The following is a 22,420-nucleotide window of genomic DNA, read 5'->3' as shown; positions in this document are numbered from 1 at the left end:
TTTCGTTTGGGTTATACAGATCTGAGACGAAAGTTAATCTGTGTGTACACAGCACCTAGCAAATCAAGTCTTGATGTCAATTAGTTCTCAAAATGCTACTTGATAATAATTACATTATACTTAATAAGAGGACAATACTACAGGGAGAGATATATTCTGTTATAGTGATGAAAGTACACTGGTGATGTATGCATTACTACATTTTAAATACATTCAGAAGTAAGAAGGAAAATGTTTAGTTTGGTGGTAATTCACAACAGCATAATGAATTATAGCAAGAAGAAACCAGCATTAAAAAAATCCTACCTTTTAGGGGGAAAAACCAGCTTATCATGAAGGTAACACTATAATTCATTTTTTTGCTATTTGCAATGTTTTACAATCTGAAACACAACATTTTCCATTATTCTTCAATTTGCATTCAAGGTTCAGATAGGATTCACTTTGTCTCTCTGCACAGAAGCATTGGGAATATCAACCTGCTTTCTGAGATAAGTTTTAAACATTTCCAGTCAATTAACTGAAAACAGAAAAATACAGCTATCACTGCTTTTCCTAAGGTTTTAGCCAGTTTCCAAAGGCAGATCTCTGGCATTACTGATCGTGTGATGCCATCTGGTGGCTTTTGGGAAAAATAAACTCAAATTTCACTCGTCCATGGGGCCAAGGCTGCGGTATAATCTTTCATAGAGCCCCTTGAGCGCTGTAGGCTTGGACCCCTCCCTATCACATAACAGCAATCAGGCAGAAAGAAAGGCAGAGAGGTTATGGGATTTGTCCAAGCCTTGTAGGCTGACTCTGGGACTATGTATACATCCAGCGTGTCATCCAAAGGTAATGCGTATTCCTAGCTTTATTGGGTCTCACTCATGGATTTGCAGTCTATTTATGGTATTTTCATAGGTACCTCCCCAAAGGTGAGCATACACATCTCTCAACCAGTCAACACTCTGCCATATTCACAGCACAGGCATGAATTAGGAAAGTGCTGTGATCCCCTCGTCCACGTGGGAGATCGAGGCTTAAAAAAATAAAGCACCTTGCCTAAGGTCACATAGAAGGACAACAGCAATATCAGAGAATTAAATCAAGATCTCCAAAGTTTAAATCACTTACTATGCTTCCTGTCTGAAAGAAATTTAAACCAAGCCAAAGTTAATTAGAAATACTAGCTTTGAGGGTACTCTTTGTTCTTGGTAAATCAGATTTGTCATTTTTTGAGAAACAAATGGGAAAACTATTTCTGTAGGGAAATAAGTGTTTCTGAGGGATGAGACAAGAACAAATAAACAGAGACAAACAGACCTCCTTCGTGCAGCCCTTATAAAATTAAGGTGTCTGGGACCCTTCACCAGACGATGGTCTAAGATTAATCAGGTCTAAAAGTAGCCTGTGCATGAAATTTGTTTCATTTGAATATGGAAAAATGGATTCTTAATAGTCATTTGTGACTAAGTCAGTCAGCAGTGCCTGACTTGGTGATTGCCTGGGGATATGCATGCAGTCTAATTTAGTAATAATTTCCATCCCTCTCTGCTCAATGAACAAATAAACTACTCTTGCATGACAACTAAATGCTGCAGCAACACTGGTAAATTTAATTAGAACTTATGGAAAACATTGCTATGAAACAGACAAAAATCAGAATTAAAAATTCAACTGTGGCAGTATCCTACAGGGCTAAATATACCCCTGCTTAAAAATAAAGGAAAATGGACTTTCAAATTTGTATCTGAGCTGCTGGATTTCTGAATACTATGTACTGTGAAAGGCTTTGATCTCATAGTTTTCTTGCAGTCAGGCTTACTTTGCTGCATCTAGCCAAAGAAAAATAAATTGCATAATTGTGTTAAAGAAATTTCCATTTCTATTCTTCAGGTTTCTTGTCTGTGTTCTTGGCACAGGCATTTGCCTTCCTTATCTCTTCATGTTGATAACCTTATAAGAGTCTCTTTTGGTTTTCTTGCAGTTTCCTCAAACTTTCTACTCGGGGGATCCCTTTAAGGCACCGAAACATCTTTTACTTGCCCTTTCTCAATTTTTCTTAAAGCATTTTCAAGGAACAGGTCTAGATGAAATACACTGTTATGGTCCTCACAACCTCAGGTGACTGCATCCCTTTGGTGTTAACAAGCCAGATTTCCCATATACCACAAAGCAGCCCCAGCCACCTTTTCACACTAAAACTTTGACAGGTGGAAGGTAAACTCACTTTTCATAGAATAGGCCAGTGGCCAAGAAACTCCTAAGCAATGTAGGAAAACCAGTTCCAGCTTCCTCATGAAGTGATTTAAACATTGACCAGGAAAGTGCCACATAACCACGCCACAAACTGAGCAGGCTAAAGCCATCTTCCACCCCGACGCTAACCAAAGTGCAGCCAAGGATGCAAGATTCACAGGGACAGAAAGCACAACAGCGGGAGTGAGTGTGACACGGCGGCCTAGTGCGTCCATCACTCGTCTGGGACGAACAATTCCTGTGTTTCAGCTCTTTGCCTTAAGGCTATTTATGTACTTCGCATGAAACAGCCACAACTGTATCAATTTGGGATAGTTTCTTTTTTCTGTAAGGCGGCATAATGTGAATGGGCATTTAACTACATTTTCAAGGCTTTCATTGTCATTCAAAATCCTTTACATTCAGATTGTTTCAGTCAGATGTGCAATTATTTGACAGAGCCTAAAACATCAATGCTCTGTTTTTTAAATGCATGCTATCAATATATACATGAAAGAAAAAATTAAAAGATGTTTTTGAGACTAAGTATGCAAAATATAACCTCAGGCTACAAAGCCTTTTATCCTATAAGATTGGAAAATTAATTTCAGAGTGATCATCAGATTCATTAGAGGCATAGAGATAATTAACATATCCTAGTTAATCTCCTTCTTGTATTGGGCCATTTGCTAAGCAGTTGAGCACCCACTAGATGGCACCCCCAGTCCAGATGATTTCGTCGCACTGCTTTTTCTCCTCAAAGAAAAGCTGAAATTGAGAAATATCTTTGGACTCAATAGTGCATTTTGGGCAAAATGGAACTGAATGATGGCCTAATCTGGGAGATGCTGAGGTCCGCACTGTGTTTAGGTCCTCTCTGTGGTGTTGCCGTACTGTAGATAGCATTAAGCAAAGTCTCATTCTGAGCTAAATGCAAATAACACCATTAACAAATGCTATAAAAACCAAGAGCAAATAAACAAAATATTCAGTGATAAACTGTTTCCAGTTTGGATTTCACCACATGGAAACCAAAAAGACTACTTTGTGTGTCCCTTGCAGTATAGACAAAGAACAAGATCAAGTGGCTGGCCAGCAAAGCCCCAACACAAATACTTACAGACAAAATTTGATCTCCTCGCTGCAGTTCTCCGCTGAGATCGGCAGGCCCGCCTGCTAGGATGAAAGACACGAAAATGCCTTCCCCATCTTCTCCTCCCACAATGTTAAAACCAAGTCCTGTGGAGCCCTTGTGCAGGATGATTTTTCGAGGCTCTCTGTATAGAAACAAAATGATAATGTTTATCCATTCAGAACTCTTAATGTGTACATACCTGTCAAGGCATCTTAAGCATACTATATTTTGCTTAAGACACAATGGCCTGTTATTGCCTAAAGAAACCATTTAACAAATGAGATAAATCTGTTAATTGGAGAACAGATAAGGTAGGAATTAACCAGCATTTTTTTTTTTCCCCTCATGGTTGAATCCAACCATCTCTATTAATTTCAGCCCACTGGAGTCATCTTCACTAAGTGATGGATTTATTAAAAGAAAAACCAAAACACTGAAGATATTTTACAATCTAATTTATAGCAATACTATATATACAAGTAGAATCAATCTTTACATGGTATCTTTTTTATTTTAAGTTCTAGTCTTGCTTTTTAAACAAACGAACAAAGAAAAAACTCAAAACTCTAGGCAAAGCAATGGCAAGTCTGTTTGATGGTGACAGATTTGGAGCAAATAACATCTGTATGATCAAGCTAACAGAGCAGAATCTCATGAAAAACTCTGGTTTGACATTATCAGGAGCTTGCAATTGTAAAGTCACACAGCAGCTTTAGCACTGAACCAGACCAAGGGATATCTGCTTTTGCCTTACTGGTTTAAAAAGTTGTTCATTATGATGGAAATCAATAAATAATAATAGCTACATCTCATACAGCACTTTCCATCTGTAAATTGAAAATATGCCCCAAAGGATGTAAACATAATAACATGCATTTTACTGATGGGAAAACTTAAGTCCAGAAAGAGATGACTTTCCTAAGCAATTAAGGTTGTATCCTTGAGAAAGTGTCCCAGGTATTCTGGTTCCCAGTCTCTGCTCTGCACACGAGGCCTCAGATCTGTCTCTCCCTTGGATACACAAGCACACACAACCATATATACATACACACACCACCGTATTTATTGGTACTTACCCCATTTTAAATCCCTCTAACAATTTACTTTTGAAATTGTGAAAGAAAAAGTGTAAATGCTGTTATATTAGTATGTGTAAACCTTAAGCCCAGCCCTGCAAATACTCACAAACACATACATTTACATGTCTGTGACTCCTCGCAGAGAAATAAGATGTTCTTCTAATTCTCAATTTTTACAAATAAAAGTTACCAGCAAAGTGACAATTGTCAACACATACACACACAACATCTACAGAAACATGCTCCAGAATGCTTTTTGTAAAAAAGATCCAATATTTCCTGTGTACTATATAACAGTTCTATATCATACGAATGGCTTTTTCATTTCCATCTTGTTTTTAAAGAAAAGAAAAGAAAAAGAGAGAGAGAGAAGTGATTAACTGAAGGACGTCTTATTTGATGTGAGTTAAATCTTATGGCTGTATACATGGAGACTTAATCTTTACATCATAATTCCAAAATCAGTAGGCATTTGTTCATCTTTGCCCAGTGCTAATGGTCAAAACAGTATCCCCAGCTTGATCATGACCTTTAAATAACATCTCAACTTTCTGAAACCAAAGCTTAGTATTTTTGAAAGAAAAAACTAAAGCAAATTTTTTATATTTTTAAAGGTGATTGTAACCTTTAGTGAAAGTATTAGTCCTAGTCCATATGGTCCTCCATCTTATAACTTTTTCTTAACATTGTATAGTCAGAAAACAACCTTTTAAAAATACAGCTGTGAGAAAAAGACTTATTGTCTTGAGTTCGTATATTCTTGAAGTATTTTTAACCAATCAGAAGATAAAGAGGGTTTTCTTTTCCTTTGGATCATTGCTGTTGATTTGCCTTGTAGCAACAATTTTAGCACCTTCTTAAATATGTGCAGATTAGACATAATGCAATCCAGATCTAAGAAGTCTAAACAGGTTTTTAATTACGAAGGGTGGCCTGGGGGTTGGAGCAGAACTAGGACAGCAAGCTGGAAGCATAGACTCCTTCCGCCGCTTAGCCCATGTGCTGCTGAGTGATCTTGACAAGTTATTTGTTCTTCCAGCTTCAATTTCCTCATCCACAAAATGATACGGTGACACTTGTCGTCTTCGAGTCCTACACATCAAAAATACTTTGCAAGAGCTGAGCTACTGCTATTATAATTTACCTGAATATTGAGGAAAAAGAGGCAGTAAAGTCAAACAAATATATTTGCATGCTCTGCTGGTGAGAAATCCGAAGAGCTCTTGTTCAAAATGAATCTGCATATTTCCACATACGACAGGCAGCTTGGATCAAACAGTTGAAAGCCAGTGCTATGGGCAAAACTAGGTCAATACAACTGGGTACCTACTGAATAGTAAGCTGTGGAGCTCAACAAAAAGTTGGCCCAGTTATTAATCCCTGTCTCTATCAAGTCAGCAGATTTATGCCTAAAACGCTGTCACTGCTGTTTTGTAATTTTGGCCTTTTGACAGCAAAATTCAGATTCTGCTCTTGGATGATTATGTTCAGAGGAAGCTCAAACAATAACGGGGAAGTGGCAGAAGCCGTGATTAGAACACAGTGGGGTTTGGCTCCTGCTCTTTAGCCTAATCAGGTCTTTTTGGTCATGACTCCAATTTGGCTGTATAGAGACTGACCAACCATAACATGTCTTCTATTTCTTTCATATCTGAGTATCCTGCAGAATCTGAAAGGTGGATTCAAGAACATACAAGTGGTGTTGTCATCATCATAGAAATAACCTTTAGCCACGACTGTACTGCAAAAACTACAGGAAGTAGAAGGTATATGCCAATTTACCGTAATATAATAAATAACTAAGATATTTTAAATATATCATGGTTCACAACAGCATAGTGTACTTAGTGTGAAAATAATAAAAAAAAAACTTTATTATGATAATAAAGCTTTGTGGCATGTTATGAAGTTAAAGTAGGAAAAAGGTTTCTTAAGCAAAGAAAGTACAATACCAGCCACTGACCAAGTGATCTCTTAAGAGTAACGCAGAAATGAGTTATCGGTCAATGCTTTAGCCACACTCAGAGAAAAGGCTAGTTTTGATAAAGCTGAAGATCAGGATGTTACATATTTATTCGCCTGGTATAAATGTTTGTAGTCAACTCTTTTAATATGATGGTTAAGGAGATCTAAGAACAGGTGCTCCAATTTTTCTTGAATATCTGGGAAGCAACATTAGGAAAAACTCCTTTGCCTCCATTAGAATTCTTTACAACTGTAATTCTAATACACGTGAAAGAACTCCAGACAGAATGCAGATAAACGGTGTAAAGGAGGTAATGGAATCAAAGACTTAAAGATGACATGGTGATGGGAGAGTAAGAAGTGAAAGAAAAGTAACAACTCAAATGTGAAGGATATTTTCTTGCAGTAAATGCACTCAGTAAAAATGTGTAGTTCTCTGCAGAAAACAGCAACTGAGGCAAAGATAATTTCAGGGTAACTTATTTTAAAAGCTCACGGTTTTGTTTGGAGACAATAGGTGGCACTCTGTAGCTACCTAGTAAAAAGGAACAGTCTAACATCCAGTGTTTCTGAAATGCATGTTTCTGCCTCCAGCTTTAACTACTTATCCCATTTACAATTTCTTCTGTGATAAATACGGCTGAAGGTAAGTTTCTAGGTGCTAACAAAGCGTACTAGCACTTTAATTCTGTGTGTGCATGTTTTATGCCCTCCTGCAGCTTTGTACCACATACAAACAGAGAAGAGCAGCAGGGGAAATCAAGCAGAAATTAGAAAGGAGTGTGAGATGAAAACATTCCTGGACTGACAGAAGGCAGCAGAAGGGGGAAAAAAAAAGAGAAAAAAAAAAGAGCAAAGAAAAGAGAGAACAGGATAAAGGGAGACAGTGCATCTGTAAAGGAGAACAGGGAAGGAATTAAAAAGGTAGGAGAAGAAAGGAAGATTCACTATACTAGAGCCAGGAGCAAAGGAGCAAATAAAGTGCTGCAATCTACACAAATTTACAGGCTCAGAAATCAATGGGAGAATCAATTTGGATGGACTTGGTTACTTGCTTCAGGGAATTCATCAGATAGGATTCTGTAAAACACATTATAAATTGCAGGCCTGATGTAAGAGTAAAGTATTATTAAATTAATATTTGAAACCAGTAAGTAGTAATAAATCAGAGTGGGTAAAACTTCAACACTTAAGAAAATTTCTCCTGTCATAAAAATGCGATTAACAAAAATAAATCAAAAAAGTGAGGCATTTTTCCTCCTTAACACTTTTTTTTTGGTTCATGTTTGTTTTATTTGTTCATTATCTTGATCTAAGTGTTTTGTATCTACTACATCTGTATTGAATATTTGTTATGATCAGTTTACTCTTTTACAATAAGAAAAAGACAAAACAAAAAATGTGAGTATCCCTATCATTCTTCTATAGATTGTGAACCCATAGTAATTATAGATTTAATTTAAGAGATTAAAAACTGGACTGATAAATGAAGGGAAAGAGCTTTCTGAAAATAAGTAATTCTTATAATAACTAACTGAAAGAAAATCCATTTTTAATTTGCTTATTTTGTGCTGCTGGCTACATTAAAGAATACAGTCAGCTTTAGTATTCATCTCACACTGACACAGCTCTGTCTTTCTGTTTCTTTTGCACCATCGATAAAATTGGGGCATTGACATGATTTCATGCTTTCTGGAACATCTACAGAAATATTAAGCACAAATATCAGACCCTAGAGACTTCTTCAGTTATATACAATCAATGAGGTATCCCAAGTCAGCAGGGACTTAGAAATATGGCTTTGATCTTGCTTTGGCTCCAGGGTTTTTTGTTGTTTTGGTGGTTGGTTTTTTTTCAAAAATGCTGTTTGCTTCACAAAGGATATTGAAATCATACATCCATTTATGCACATGCTGATTTGGTGTTACAGTAACACACAACATAGAAAGCCCAGAAGAATATTTATTTATATTATTGTGTGGATTAGGGTAGCACCGAGGATCCAGCTAAGGCCCCACACCCTCTGTGCAAAGCACTACACATATATAATGCAACAAAAAACATTCAAGCTACTTAAAGCAGCAAATAGCAGGAGGGAAAATTGTGTTAGTTGGTTAAAGTCACACATTAGTAGTACGTCGGGGGAAAAAAATCCCCAAATCTAAGGGATCAAAGCACCCTCCTCTCGAGCAGTATGGTGTTCGGCTTCTGACAATTCACTGTGAGCACTGAGCTACGCCTGCTTAGAGTCAGTGGGCTAATCAAGCCATTTCTTTTTCAGTACAATACTTCTAGTTTTCCTCTCATGCTTCAAAAAATTCTGATAAATAACTGCATGTTTATTTCAGACAGCCAAAGGGCATTCATACTGGAGGGACCTAAAAAAGGTAATTCAAATAGATTGAGCTTTCTTCTTCACAGCATTTAACACAGAAAGCTAGAATGGACAGAGAACGTGCCAGTGTGTATGATGTTTTAAAATCTGATTAATCACACAAGAGAGAATTTGAAATCTTAGGTGGCTGAAGGCCTGGAATATGCACACACGCCTTTTTAAAAGACTTTGAAGTTCAGGCAAACCAAACTTACTTGGCTTATTTAAATTTTCTTTTATACCTTCTACAACTGTGCTTCACAACTATATAGAGAAAAATCTATCTGCAGTGCTCTCACCTATTGTTTTATTGCAATATCACTCCTGTGGCATCTTGTCTTTTACTTTTCCCCTTGTTACTCCCCTCTTAGGCTTGGCAAAATCTTTCCATCATGATGTGAAACAGCATTACCCCTTGCCTTCCTCCCCAGCCCTCCCTCTGATCTACCTTTGTTGTGAGGTTTCCAAAACACCACGACCTGGCAGTGGTGGGGAGCTGGCAGACCTTCCTTGCTCCAGTCCCCAGTCCTTTACCATCGCAGAGCCTCGGAGAGGCTGAACACATCAGTGCTACCCAGCAGTGTTGCACCTGACCCAGTGAGGTCTGATCCCTGATTTGTGACTTTAATTATTATTATCCTGATTTCAATTATGACTGAAAACAACAAAAATAAGGAAACCTTCCTCTTATCTACTGTTGTCACATTGAGCATCACAGTTCAGAGGGGTAACTTTGCCTTCTTAAACTGAGACAATGTTTTGGTCATGTGCACAGCATTCATTTTCATTATCTGTAATCGATTAGCGACTTATTATTTCATTTTACTAAATGTCGATATACTAACAACTAAGCATTCAGCCTTTAATGAGATGTTCATTTATCATATCACATGGCAAAATATAATTTTGCTTACTACAGTTACCCATTCTGCTTGAAACAAGTATTTTATCTGTTTATATGACTATTGTTTCCTTGGCATTTCTTGTTGATTGAATGTTGACATTAACTGTAGAAGCAATACTTTATCCTGACTTTAATACTGACTACATTCTTAATGCATTTATTCTGCAAACATCATGTCTAACTTGTCACAAACTTTGAAGCATATTTAATACGAGGGAACCTACTGGGAGCCAGCCTTCAACCTGACTGATGCATGCATGAGTGCACTGGCTTATACATGTGTAACTTTATTTGTTTTGTGGGAACCCTTCTGGACTTTAACAGTCTTTCATTTTGTCTTTTGCAGAGAAATTAAAGCCTGCACACCAGGCAATGTTTTCTGCTTACAGCTAGCAAGATGGAGTTGGCATACAGGAATAACCTCTTATTTGAAAAACCGGTCTATATGTTTACCATGACACCTGACATTTACTTTAAACGCACAGGAGTATGTCGCCTAGATTTGAGAAAGCTCATTGATTTGTAGAGCGACAATGTAGGACAGCTAATATGCTCTTTAACTTTGAAAGGGAAATGATTATTCCAGTGCGCTTATTCATTTATATTTTGTCTCACATAAGCACTCGTCTCTCTTCCCTGATCCAGGAGGTGCGTTATTTACATGCTAATGATCAAAGTAAATCCTGAAAACTGCATCTCTGTTCCACCTGCTATATCCAACACAGGCAACTCCATACTAGAAAGGCTGCTTTGCATCCTGCTTGTAAAAACTATTGGTTCCATATTGAAACCACTTTTCTATGAACTACTACTTACAGCATTCGATGGCTCTATTTACCATGAATGCTCCAGCTTTGCAGTTTGTAAACAAAGCTAGATGAGATGGAAATGGTGATAGGCAACCGCGTTACACTGTCAGGAGACAGGAAGTATTCAAAGGCTAAGAGAATACCTAAAAATAGCAGTGCCTCTAAGCCATGTTTTGAAATATCAATACACAGTCCGTTAGTAGCAAGCATCCAAAATTACTTTATATGAAACACTTCTGAAACACAAAGCGGTCTGTAATATCTGTCCTGTTCAGAATAAAAATTCTTACCCTTAGTCATGGTTCAAATGCTGTTTATTTACGTATAAATATTTATATACGAGATAGTCACGTTGATAAATTTGTTTAAAATTTCCATCAAAACGCTCTTGATCAAATAAGTTGAAATCCCAGTTTCTAAGCAGCCCAGCAGAAGAGATGACTGGTAGCATATAAAATACAATTTAGTCTGAATTCAACTGCAGAGAGACTAGCTATCATACACCACTAACTTTATAACTTCGTGCGATAGTACAGCAGGATTTCCAAATAACAGGTTTTAGTTTTCATCCAATATTTTTCCTATTTTGAATACTCACATTTAAAATTGTTCATTAAAACTGTTTCAAAAAACTCAAAGCAACAATATTTTCCAATTCAAACGTTACAGTTTTCTTGTTTTTAAACCATGCAAATAAACCATTAGGGAAGTCACTAATTAGATCGTACTAACGATGACATCAAACACCTGTGAAGTTCATGTTTTTATACACATAATAAATCTGTTCTCCTCACGGACAGTTACTACACTGTGAAGAATATATGGCTTGAATATAAAGAAAATTTAATCTTTAAAGACATCTTTATTTTTTTCACCTTGCTACTCATTTTTTTGCTGTACATGAAGTCCACAAAAGCCCTCCCTAAAAAAAAAAATTGTTTTTATGTATGAATCCATTATCTAGATGGAAAAAACTACAAAAGTTTTTTAAAAATCTATTCTAGCCAGCTCAATTATCACATATTCAACAGTGCGGAAAGGAATAAATGCCAGCAAATGCAATTCCCCCTATATTTCTTTAACCCTCCCATATTTCATTTCTCCTTCACAGGACTCAATAATTATATTACTTCAGTGACTACACAGTCAGTCACACAGAGCCAGCATGCAGGCCACAAATCTAAGTGTGTGCTAGGGATGCCTGGCAGGTAAAGCAGCTATTTACAAAGTGCATCTCAAAAGCAATATAATGAGTCACCTAAATATAGGACTTCACTGATGGAAACCTGGTTCCCGAAAGAGAAAAATAACTTTGTTTTGACCTCAAATTGTATTAGCTATAAACATACTTAGCAGCATGGACTTCACAAAAACATTAGAATAAATGGAGCTTTAACATAATGAAATATTTAGGGCTGAGCTGATTACTTATTTTTGCTCAGCGGTGTAGTAGGCTAACAGTCCCACTTTCCTATGTGAAACGAAATATGACTCAGTGTAAGTTGATTAGTAATAATTACAAGCCAGATATTCTTCTACCTCCTGAACAGCAGGAGACCTGTAATATCAACTGCAGATTTCCTGCGCTCTGATGATTGATACACAATATATGCAAGTTGTCTGCATGGCCAGTACAGATTCTGCAATTTATCTAAAAATTCACATACAGATCGATGTCCAAATTTCAATAGGAGTTTAAACCTACAGGATACCTCCTGAGTTATGGAGTCCAGTAAACTGTTCAGAGACATCATAATAGGATTTCTTTCCTTAAATTTCAATTTAGCAAACTCTTTTTTTTTTCTTTTTCCCTTTTTTTTTCTTTATGCAATCACCATTTTAATTGATAAACTCGTTCTTGAAGCTCAGTTTTATTTCAAACATCAGTTTATTCATGAGTTGATTTGAGGAAAAGACAGGGGAATGTATTACGACTCTCTCTGTTCATTAGACAGAGAGAGAGAGATAAAGAAAAGAAATAAAAAATGAGGGCGTTTAAGCACTGAGACAGGTTGCCCAGAACTTGTGCAATCTCCACATTTGGTGATAGTCACAGCTTCACTGGACAAGACCCTGAGCAACCTGATCTAACTTGAAATTAGCCCTGTTTTGAGCAAGAAGGTAGGATGACGAGGGCTTCATTTATAGAATCGCCTTCCAGATGACAGTCCTTAAGCCATATCCACCTTTCCTGTAGCAATTTCATTATTCAGTCTTGTTTTCAATAAATAATTACTATAGCTGTCCTACACATTTTAAATAAAAACTTAAAATCTTAGATCTTAGATCCAGATAAGAAAGAAAAAATTGAGACTTGTGAGAAAATAATTTCTGGCTTCACTTAGGAGTGGGTTATTTCACATATCTACCATTTTATTTTCTGATTGCACCACAGCAAGGTTGTAACATAAAACAAAATACAAGATGCCATCCTTCCTCTGTGGAAACTTTGGATTCTCACTTTTATCATGAGAAAGAAAAGCTTTGAAATAGGACCTGAGAGCAGCCAATGACAAGTTATTACCCATGCCTACAAAATATTTCAAACAGTTCCACATTTCTATGGGAGGGGAGAAACAAATCTCACATTTTTTGTAAACTACACCAGTCAGTGCAACCAAAATCTGTGTTTCAGTGTTAAATATCAGCTTTTCTAATATTGTAAAAATGCAAGAATATTAACTGTGGTTGTGAATTATTCATATTTTACCCAATTATTTTTGTTAAAATGGAGTCAGCTAAGTACTCAGAGCTATGCTTCTACAATTAACACATTAATATACACAGATACACGCCAGCACAGGATTATTATTCTCTATCAGTACTTCGTCATCCTTAGTTTGGGATGCCGCTTTGTCAAAAAGAACTCATGCATACATTAAGAAAATAGAGTAAGACTTCACTGGGTATTTCCATGATTAGTGGGAACTATTTTACAGCTAACACATGTAAATATTAACACTAGTCAAGTGAGATCAATTGAAGAAATTGTAGTTAATATATCTCCATGACAGATATTCTCACCTCCATGAAACCCAAACTTTTCAGTGTAAGTATCTAGAAAGGATCAGCACTAATTTGAAAGTATTTATTTCTTCATCTCACAGACTTAAACACTGTGGTATGTAAAACCACATCTAGTTAACGGCTATATGTATGTGGGCAGCTCAGTGTCTGGCTTAGTGGTATCTGAGAGCTCTACAGGCAGCTTCAACAGAGAATCGTCTTACCCTTCCACAGAAATGGTCCGCTGCAAGCTCACTGTGGGTGGACGCGTTGCAGTGCTGTGCTGGGAATGACTGTATGACCAAGGAAGAATAAAGAAAAGCATTTGTTAAAGAAACAGAAGTTTCTCTTGTTCTTATTGTCTGTAGCAGTCTTTAGCTAATGCCAAAATAGAAATAACAATCAGATTGTTTTACACCTGTCTAAAGCATTTTGACTTCAGTGATGCCCATCTCCTCAAAAAAGGGCTCAACTCTACAATTTCTCTTGTTTAAAATCAGGTTTCATTCCCCATTAAGAGCAGACAATGAAGAGAATAACTCCCCCTTATCTTTCTTATTCCTTTTAAAATATATATATATACACACACAGTTCAGTGACTTAAAATAACTCAGAAGTTAATTGTTCTGCTAAATATACTAACCATAAAACACGAAGTTAATTTCAGAGCAGAAGGTAAAACAGTAAATGATAATGTTATCAATCTAATTCTCAGTGTTTCTCAGGCAGAATGCTCAGTAAAAGAGGACATGCACTGCTTATAATTGCACCATAACATAACTTCAAATTTTACAAATTTCAACCAACATTCACTATTTCTATCAGATTTTAAGTAGCCTGAGTTTTTCCACATGAAATTTTATCAATCTTCTAAGACACAACCTTTAGAAAAAAACGTGACATTTTCTAAGCAAAACACAGACTCTCTGAAAGAAAAATCTTTTTGATTGAAAATCCTGAGGTCTGATGGCTTCTCATATGTTATGTTGTCATGGCTAAGGAACTTCAAAACTAGTTATTATGCTACATAAACCCAACAAATGACATGGTATACGTCAACTTCAGTATTGTACTATTGTATAATAGTATTGTACCACTACTATTCATGTAAATATAAATGGAAAACAACACAGCATCAGTCAAACGCAGTTCTGTGATAATAAATTGCATTCCTTATCCAAGACAATGTGTTTAAAAAAAAAATAAAAAAGCAGAAGCATCTGGGTGTATCTTCTGATTAGTTTAAATGGCTACATCACATAGTGAGGCCCAGTATTAATAATGCAAAGTACACATTAAAAATAAATCTTTAAGTCAGTTTTATATCACTGATTCTACTAACTGCAGACTTTGTCTTGCTTTCAAGCTTCGTATACAACTCGAGCTGTTTGTTCAGAAGAAGCACACCTTATTTTCATCAAAAGCTAAGACATTTGACATTAGTGAGCAACACATGTATTTTACATGCATTTTATCCTGTAGCACAGCCAACACTGTCTGTCTGACAGAAGAGATGTGATTTTTTTGTGTAGCACATAGAGTTGTGACACACAATATCATGCCACAGGACAAACAAAAGACCTGCTACCTGCTGGTATTTCCTGTTGCGACCATTGTGCTCTTGTTTCATGTTAGTAAACTGCTATGCTCATCCTTACTCTGAGTATTTCAGAAGGTTTGTGGGAGAGTATATTCCCCTTATAAGAAGAACTGCAGAGTTTTTTATCTGTTTTATAGCAAAACATAGGATGTACAGGAGTATCATGAGTCTCTGGCATCATGGTGTGAACAGAATAGTTGAGTTGGACAAACATTGCAGAATAATATTTTATGAATATTGGTTAAAATTTCACATTAAGTTTGCATCTTGCAAATGACTTAGGATGCGTATTTTTAAACTACTTTTTTTTTAGTGTTTATGCATTTTTTAAATTTTAAAGTTTAGGTTGTGGCTTGTCTTCTGTCCCTCTCCCTCAACAGATCTGGAAGGGAACATAATGTTCCTGTACTGGCTTCCCACACGAAATTAATAAGGAAGGGAACAGCCTCTCCCCTGAATTTTCCCCATACTGTTCATAACGGTCTTTACAGAATTAGCGAAAACTCTTAGTCTTTATAAAAGATCTCTGTTTGACATCACACACTTTTCTTTAACACGGAACAAATTACCTTTCTGAATATAGACCTACCTAGATCTAAAGCTGGTATTGGCTGCACTCTCATAAATTTATTACTGGATTTCACTGTTCATTAAAAAAATTGGACATCTTTTTATAAATGCAAATTATTATTGTTTAAAACATATGATTCCTATTTAGAAAGGTTGGTGAAAATGTTATTTGTGAACTTTCTAAGGAAAATCATTGTGGAAACACAAAATTGAAATGAGACCAAACAGCATTTCCAGAAGTGATTAGGAGCACCAGGTTCCTTGATTTTGGGTGTCCAGTCTAAAACACTTCCAAACCCCTGCTTTGCCAAAAGAGGATATTCATCCCTTTCAGAAAATCAGATGTGTAACTTCTCAGGCGAAGGGCAAGGTACCCAGAACTCACTAATCACTCTCCTCAGCCACATGAAATATTGTGCTGTGCCACCACATCTGCTTGGTAGTTACCCTCACGCAGGATTGTTATGGCTGGGGCAAGAAGCAGCAAATCAACCAAAGGATCATCCAGACAGGCTGGCAAAAGACTATTCAGAGGGAAGAGCAGATTCTTGGGAAAACAAAACACATTTGAATGATGGAGTGAAAAAAAAAAAGAGTAGGATGGCAATATTATTTTCTATTATATCAGATGCTCTATTAAGTATCGTAATCCCGTAACAAGTATGAATTAAAGCGGTGATTTCAATTCAGTATTCTCCTGAAATTACCAAACCACTCAAGCACTAGATGTCATCAGTATCCCTCACTGGAATGACTACCTCGTTACGCAAAGTTATGCAAGGAACCTTATACCTCACTCCTTCCAAACAAGGGGCTCAGCTATTGGCAATATTCTGCTCATTAGAAACCCTCTTCCAATCCTGGGTATCTGTGACCTAGAGTTCAAATGAGTCCTCGGCCTTTTTAATGAAAATAATTCATAACTGGTGATATGAAAACTCATTTTTTGTACATAATTATAAAAATCAAGTTTGATGCCCAGGACAAGCTTATGCCTTCTAAGGATCACCATGAACACAATGACAGCTGAAAATCAAAAACGCAGTTTAATCACTGCTTGACACAAGTGGCTATCCAGTTGCAGAAAGAAATAACAGTCTGATATAATTCCTAACTGACTTATTTAAAAGATAAAGCTCCTGGTGGCCTCTGTCAAAGTGGTGGAACCAGCAGAAAGAAGCCGTTTCCATCACATGTTTAATACACTTGTGCATGTGTCATGTTTTTGTAGCACAAAAGAAAACTTCTGAGTTACTGCCACCAACATTTTCTATGATGAATTCCTAAACATAGACACTTACATCCCTATTGAGATATGTATGTAAGTAGCATATTTTTACACTCACAGATCCAAGTATTCAAAGTTCGACATTTGGGCTTATAAAAATGCTACCCTTTCTCTGAAATGATACAGAATGAATGTTGCAATAGTTTTAATAATATAAGGTAATAATATTTCAATATACTACTCAGTACTACAGCCACACAAGATGGATTTTCCCTGAAGAAATGAATCTCAAGTCCTGTAAAATATCACTTTTAACTTAATTCCATTTAATTTTAGTTCATTGAGACAAGGTGAATATACTATTCTTGTAAGACAAGAGTGAAGGAACAAAGAATGAGATTCTAAATGAATAATAAGGGGCAAAACAGGAATCCAACCTCTCTTCTTTAATGGGTTTAAGTTGCTTTTTGTTTTAAACCTATTTCTTAGGCAAAGCCTGCCATTTCATGACTTTGTTAAATACTAAAAATAGAGCAGCCTGGTGTCAACATATTTTTTTAAAATGTTTATTATGAAAATAATAATATTGATAAGTATTATACTAAGTAGAAGGTGAGTAGCCAGCCTCCTTAGTTTTAATTCTGTTCTAGCCCAAGGATGCTCTGAAGGCACTTCTGCTGTGTGGGTGGTGCTGAAACTGGAGGCAGCATCACAAACCCTTCTTTCCCTGTAGGGACCACATGAACTACCGCCTTCCCTTCACAAATGACACTTCCACCAATACACAATATCCCAGTGAAACCCCTACCTGGGATGAAACAATCACTATCGGGAAACATTTATTGTGTTTTAAACTTCTATAATGCAATTTGGCAATGAAAAATAAGGACAAACCAGCATTAAAGGATCAGACTGCATGACACTCAAATCAGAGTTCATCCCAAAGTCTGCCTATTGCATTGAGGGTGGAAGAAAGAAGGTTGTTACAATCTAAAATTTTTCCTGGTCTCTTTTGCTCGTATAAAACCTTTACACATTGTCTTTACACACAGAGCACTAGAAAAGTCATCAGCTTTCCTCTCCCAATCCACCTCTTACCAACAAAGAACAGTTTCCTCTATTTGCTATAGCCCTGATTTAGGAAACCTTTTGTTTTCATATATCTTTGTTTTGACAAGTCAAAACTGACAGCATAAAAGTCATTACTTGCTTCCTAAAGTAATTGACCTAAGTCTTCTCATAAAGAAGCAGTGATGCAGCTAGTGGCACGGGCTGGATAGAGACCTCCCTGAACACTGGCTTAGGAGCAGCATTCTTGAGGTCCCAATTCTGAAACTGCCACACAGAAGAAAAGGATACAACCCCCATTTGTCTATCAATACGTTCTGTGCAGGGAAAAAAACCCAAACCAACAAGAAAAACCCCCAAACTAAAGCTCCTAGTTATTCTTTGTTATTCACAATACTAAAAGAAAAAAGATTGACAAATACAATATTGAAAAAGTTCCACTGGAAAACAGTGAAGGGAACGCTAACACGGTTTGGTTTTATGATGTATTCTCAGCATGTTGTTTCTTATGTCAAGGATTGGAAGCAGCAGTGCAGTTGTTTATAAAGCTCCTAAGCCTTTGCTTTGATGGATGTAAGAGTTTAAGAAGGCAACATGCTTTAATTCCATTAATGTGGAGTTTTAATTCCGCTCAGTGAAGTGAAACCAGCTTTTCCTGACGCCGCCGACAGCTAAACTTCTAACTTAAATGAGTTTTTTCTCTCCTGTGGGATTAATTAGAAGACCAGAGAGTGCTTTTTTTGGTATTAATTTTATCTCAGCTACAAACAGCTTGATAATATCCAGTACTGACAGTTACTGACCCATATTAGAAGTGACAAACTAACCAGACAGTCTCCCAACAGAGGTAAATGGGAAACTTCAGAGAACAGGACACTCAACCCTGCTACTTTCAGATCACCCTTAGGCAACAAAGCCACACATGAGATGTAACATTGTGTTCATGCACAGGCACATGCAGTGAGGATTTTTGGAGTGACTTAGCAATCATAACTCATTTTTTAAAATAGCATCTGTACATATATTCTGTAAATAGTATTGCTAGGCTAAATACCTACTCAGTGGAAAACAGAAAAGAAAGAAAATGAAGGATTAGGCTGTCACTCTGCCTACAAATGTGTAGAATGAGGACCACACTACATCTCCATTTAGGTTCTCTGGAGTAATTTTACTTGCACGAGCAAAGTCAACAAGGTTGCTGACCTCTTCCTTCCTCCCTTCCCCGCTTCCTCCCTTCCCCCCTTCCTCCCTTCCTCCCTTCTTCCCTACCTTCCTTCCCCAAACAGTAGCCAAAGAGAAGTGGTTAGCCACATTCCACAACCTAAAGTATTTGAGTTATTGCAGCCCTAAATCAGCAATAAGGAAGAATGCAAGGTGAAACTGTGACTCAGAGGAATGCTTCAGCTCCTGGAATAAAGGTAATTATCTACCTTTGTTAGCAGTGTGCCTAAGTCAGCACCTATCTTCAAAGTGGTGAAACATCCACTGACTTCAAATCTGCTTCCTTACGGCTGAGGTAATTGCAGGAGATAATGATAAGCTTCAAAGTATAAAAAGTATGCTTATCTGAGAAGGAATTGTTATTTTAGTTTGAAATATAATATTTAAAACAGCTGAAGAAGTTTGGAATGATGTGGGGGGAACTTAAAATAATTAGGAATGCTATTTAAAGGAGTAGAGTGGAGAGGATATACTGTTGATAAAGTTTCACATGTAGTCTAATGTTCCCATGTAGGGTAAATACAGAGTTACACAGTACTGTGAAGAACACAGCATTGAGCAAACTAGGCATATCGAGTGAAAACTGTAAGAAAAAAATACTGAGACAAATTGACACAAAATGAAGTGGAACAAACTTTAGGAAACATGAGACCTGTTTTAATGACTCAGACATGCTACCTTGCTCTTTTGGGAGGTTACTCTGTTCCAGATGTCACTGTTAGATACTGATTTCTGTTATAACATACTTTTTAAATTTTGCTTAGATTCCTCCCTTTCATCCCATCCTTCTTCTAATTCACTATGTTCCTTGTTCATATCTTCTCCTCATACTTTGGACAGATTTGAGTTTTTAGAAGTGGGACGCCTAAATCTCCACGGCATTCCAAGACATTCTGTTACTGTTAAAAAAAGTAAATCGCAAGTCTTCCTACTAGCCTCTCAGTTGTATTATTATTACTCTTGTTGTTATTATTATTATTTATATTACTGTAATGAATATAAGGAATTATAAAGCTCCACCTGGGAGTTGAAATACTCCCTGATGAAGTTAATTTGACAATTATACCAGCTGAGGACTGAGGTTTACATGTCAAAATATTTGCAACAAGTGAAAAACATACGTAGGTATGTAGAAAAAAAAAAGGGAGAATGGTAGAAGAAAGAAAATCTCACCTTCTCAGTTCCTTAAGCAATAGCAGATGGAAATGGTCCAAGAACACAACTACTGAGTTTGGCTCTAATTACAGATGTGGAAGAGGATGTAGTGCTACTTTCATGAATTTAAATAGGGACATGTTTGTTTAGGAATGACAGAAAACTTCCTGACGCACTCTGCATGGCCTGCCCATTACCAACATCTTGTGGTACCCGGGTAACAGTGCCTAATACAATGCTGAGCTTTCAGTTCCTCGTGGAGAAAGCAGCTCACCCTTCTCCCTACTCTTTGACATGATGCTTATGTAATTCAACATCACTAAGGTGTTTTTGCCATGCTGCTACACTCGAATGCCATACCTCATTTACTGTTTGCTAGCACTCCTAATTCTCTTCCGGCATTAGTGCTTTCCAAGCATTACCGTTCCAATGAATCACATAGGGTGTAAGAGAATTGGAGACAGTTTGATTTCTATGTGACAGAACAAGCATTCTTGCTGGCTAGAAAGAAATCAGCTTCACCAAAGGAAAACACATGCTATAATACAGAAAAATGTCTTAATCAGTCAGGTCTTCTGTAATGTAACAGAAAGAAAGACGTATTTTAGAAAAAAATTTCTATTAAGGATATCTGGAGACACTAAATAATCAGAACATGTTCAAACAATTCAAAGGCAGAGTGCCAAAGCCTGTGGCATTATATGGCTGGAAGGAGTCATTCAGCTTCTCACTCATTTTATGTATATGTATTGGCTTGCATGGCAAGGTTTTGGTAGCGGGGGGGCTACAGGGGTGGCTTCTGTCAGAAGCTGCTAGAAGCTTCTTCTATAGAGCCAATGCCAGCCAGCTCCAAGATGGACCCGCTGCTGGCCAAGGCTGAGCCCATCAGCGACGGTGGTAGCGCCTCTGGGATAAAATATTTAAGAAGGAAAAAAATCTGCTGCACTACAGCAGCCAGAAAAGAGGAGTGAGAATATGTGAGAGAAACAACTCTGCAGACACCAAGGGCAGTGAAGAAGGAGGGGGAGGAGGTGCTCCAGACCCTGGAGCAGAGATTCCCCTGCAGACCGTGGGGAAGACCATGGTGAGGCAGGCTGTTCCCCTGCAGCCCATGGAGGTCCACGGTGGAGCAGATATCCACCTGCAGCCCGTGGAGGACCCCACGCCGGAGCAGGTGGATGCCCAAAGGAGGCTGTGACCCCATGGAGAGCCCGTGCTGGAGCAGGTTTGCTGGCAGGACTTGTGACCCCATGGGGGACCCATGCTGGAGCAGTCTGTTCCTGAAGGACTGCACCCCGTGGAAGGGACCCACACTGGAGCAGTTCGTGAAGAACTGCAGCCCGTGGGAAGGACTCATGTTGGAGAAGTTCGTGGAGGACTGTCCCCTGTGGGAGGGACCCCACGCTGGAGCAGGGGAAGAGTGTGAGGAGGAAGGAGCAGCAGAGACAACGTGTGATGAACTGACCGCAACCCCCTTTCCCCCTCCCCCTGCGCCACTCGGGGGGAGGAGGTAGAGAAATTGGGAGTGAAGTTGAGTGCAGAAAGAAGGGAGGGGTGGGGGGAAGGTGTTTTAAGATTTGGTTTTATTTCTTATTACCCCACTCTGATTTGATTGGCAACAAATTAAATTAATTTCCCCAAGTCGAGTCTGTTTTGCCCATGACGGTAACTGCTGAGTGCTCTCCCTGTCCTTATCTTGACCCACGAGCCTTTCGGTATATTTTCTCTCCCCTGTCCAGCTGAGGAGGGAAGTGACAGAGCGGCTTGGTGGGCACCTGGCATCCAGCCAGGATCAACCCACCACAGTCCTTATTTGTCATCCTTGATTTCAAATGTCAGGTTTTTTCGTATTAAAAATGGAAAGCAGTAATATGTGCATCCATATATGTATAGTCTTTCTTTGGGTATTGATGCAAGTGATAAGAGTAGGAAACATAAATTTTCAAGTAGAAACTTAGATTCCCTGATTTTCAGCTACTCTGCTGGCCCACTCTCCTTCCCATCGCACACAGCTGGTGTAACTGCATTTACCCCCAGCACCAAGAGATGTAGCCTCTGCCGCAGAGCACTTGTTGAGTTGGGTGCG

General features: G+C 37.8%; 1 protein-coding gene across 7 annotated transcripts in view; it reads right to left on the bottom strand.

The window, feature by feature from the left end:
• Window positions 1-22,420, bottom strand: part of DLG2 (discs large MAGUK scaffold protein 2) — a 1,037,179-nt gene that overhangs the window by 225,185 nt on the left and 789,574 nt on the right. For all 7 annotated transcript variants that reach the window (XM_050914840.1, XM_050914880.1, XM_050914903.1 and 4 more), the window contains 2 exons: window positions 13,717-13,785; window positions 3,341-3,497 (listed from right to left, as the gene is read on the bottom strand). In XM_050914840.1, coding sequence (XP_050770797.1) covers window positions 3,341-3,497; window positions 13,717-13,785 — 226 coding nt within the window. The remainder of the gene's footprint in view (window positions 1-3,340; window positions 3,498-13,716; window positions 13,786-22,420) is intronic.

This window comes from Gymnogyps californianus, chromosome 1 (assembly GCF_018139145.2).
Source record: "Gymnogyps californianus isolate 813 chromosome 1, ASM1813914v2, whole genome shotgun sequence".
Lineage (NCBI taxonomy): Eukaryota > Metazoa > Chordata > Aves > Accipitriformes > Cathartidae > Gymnogyps > Gymnogyps californianus.
The sequence above is the reverse complement of the archived record's forward strand: the minus strand, read 5'-3'. Positions and strand labels throughout refer to the sequence as shown.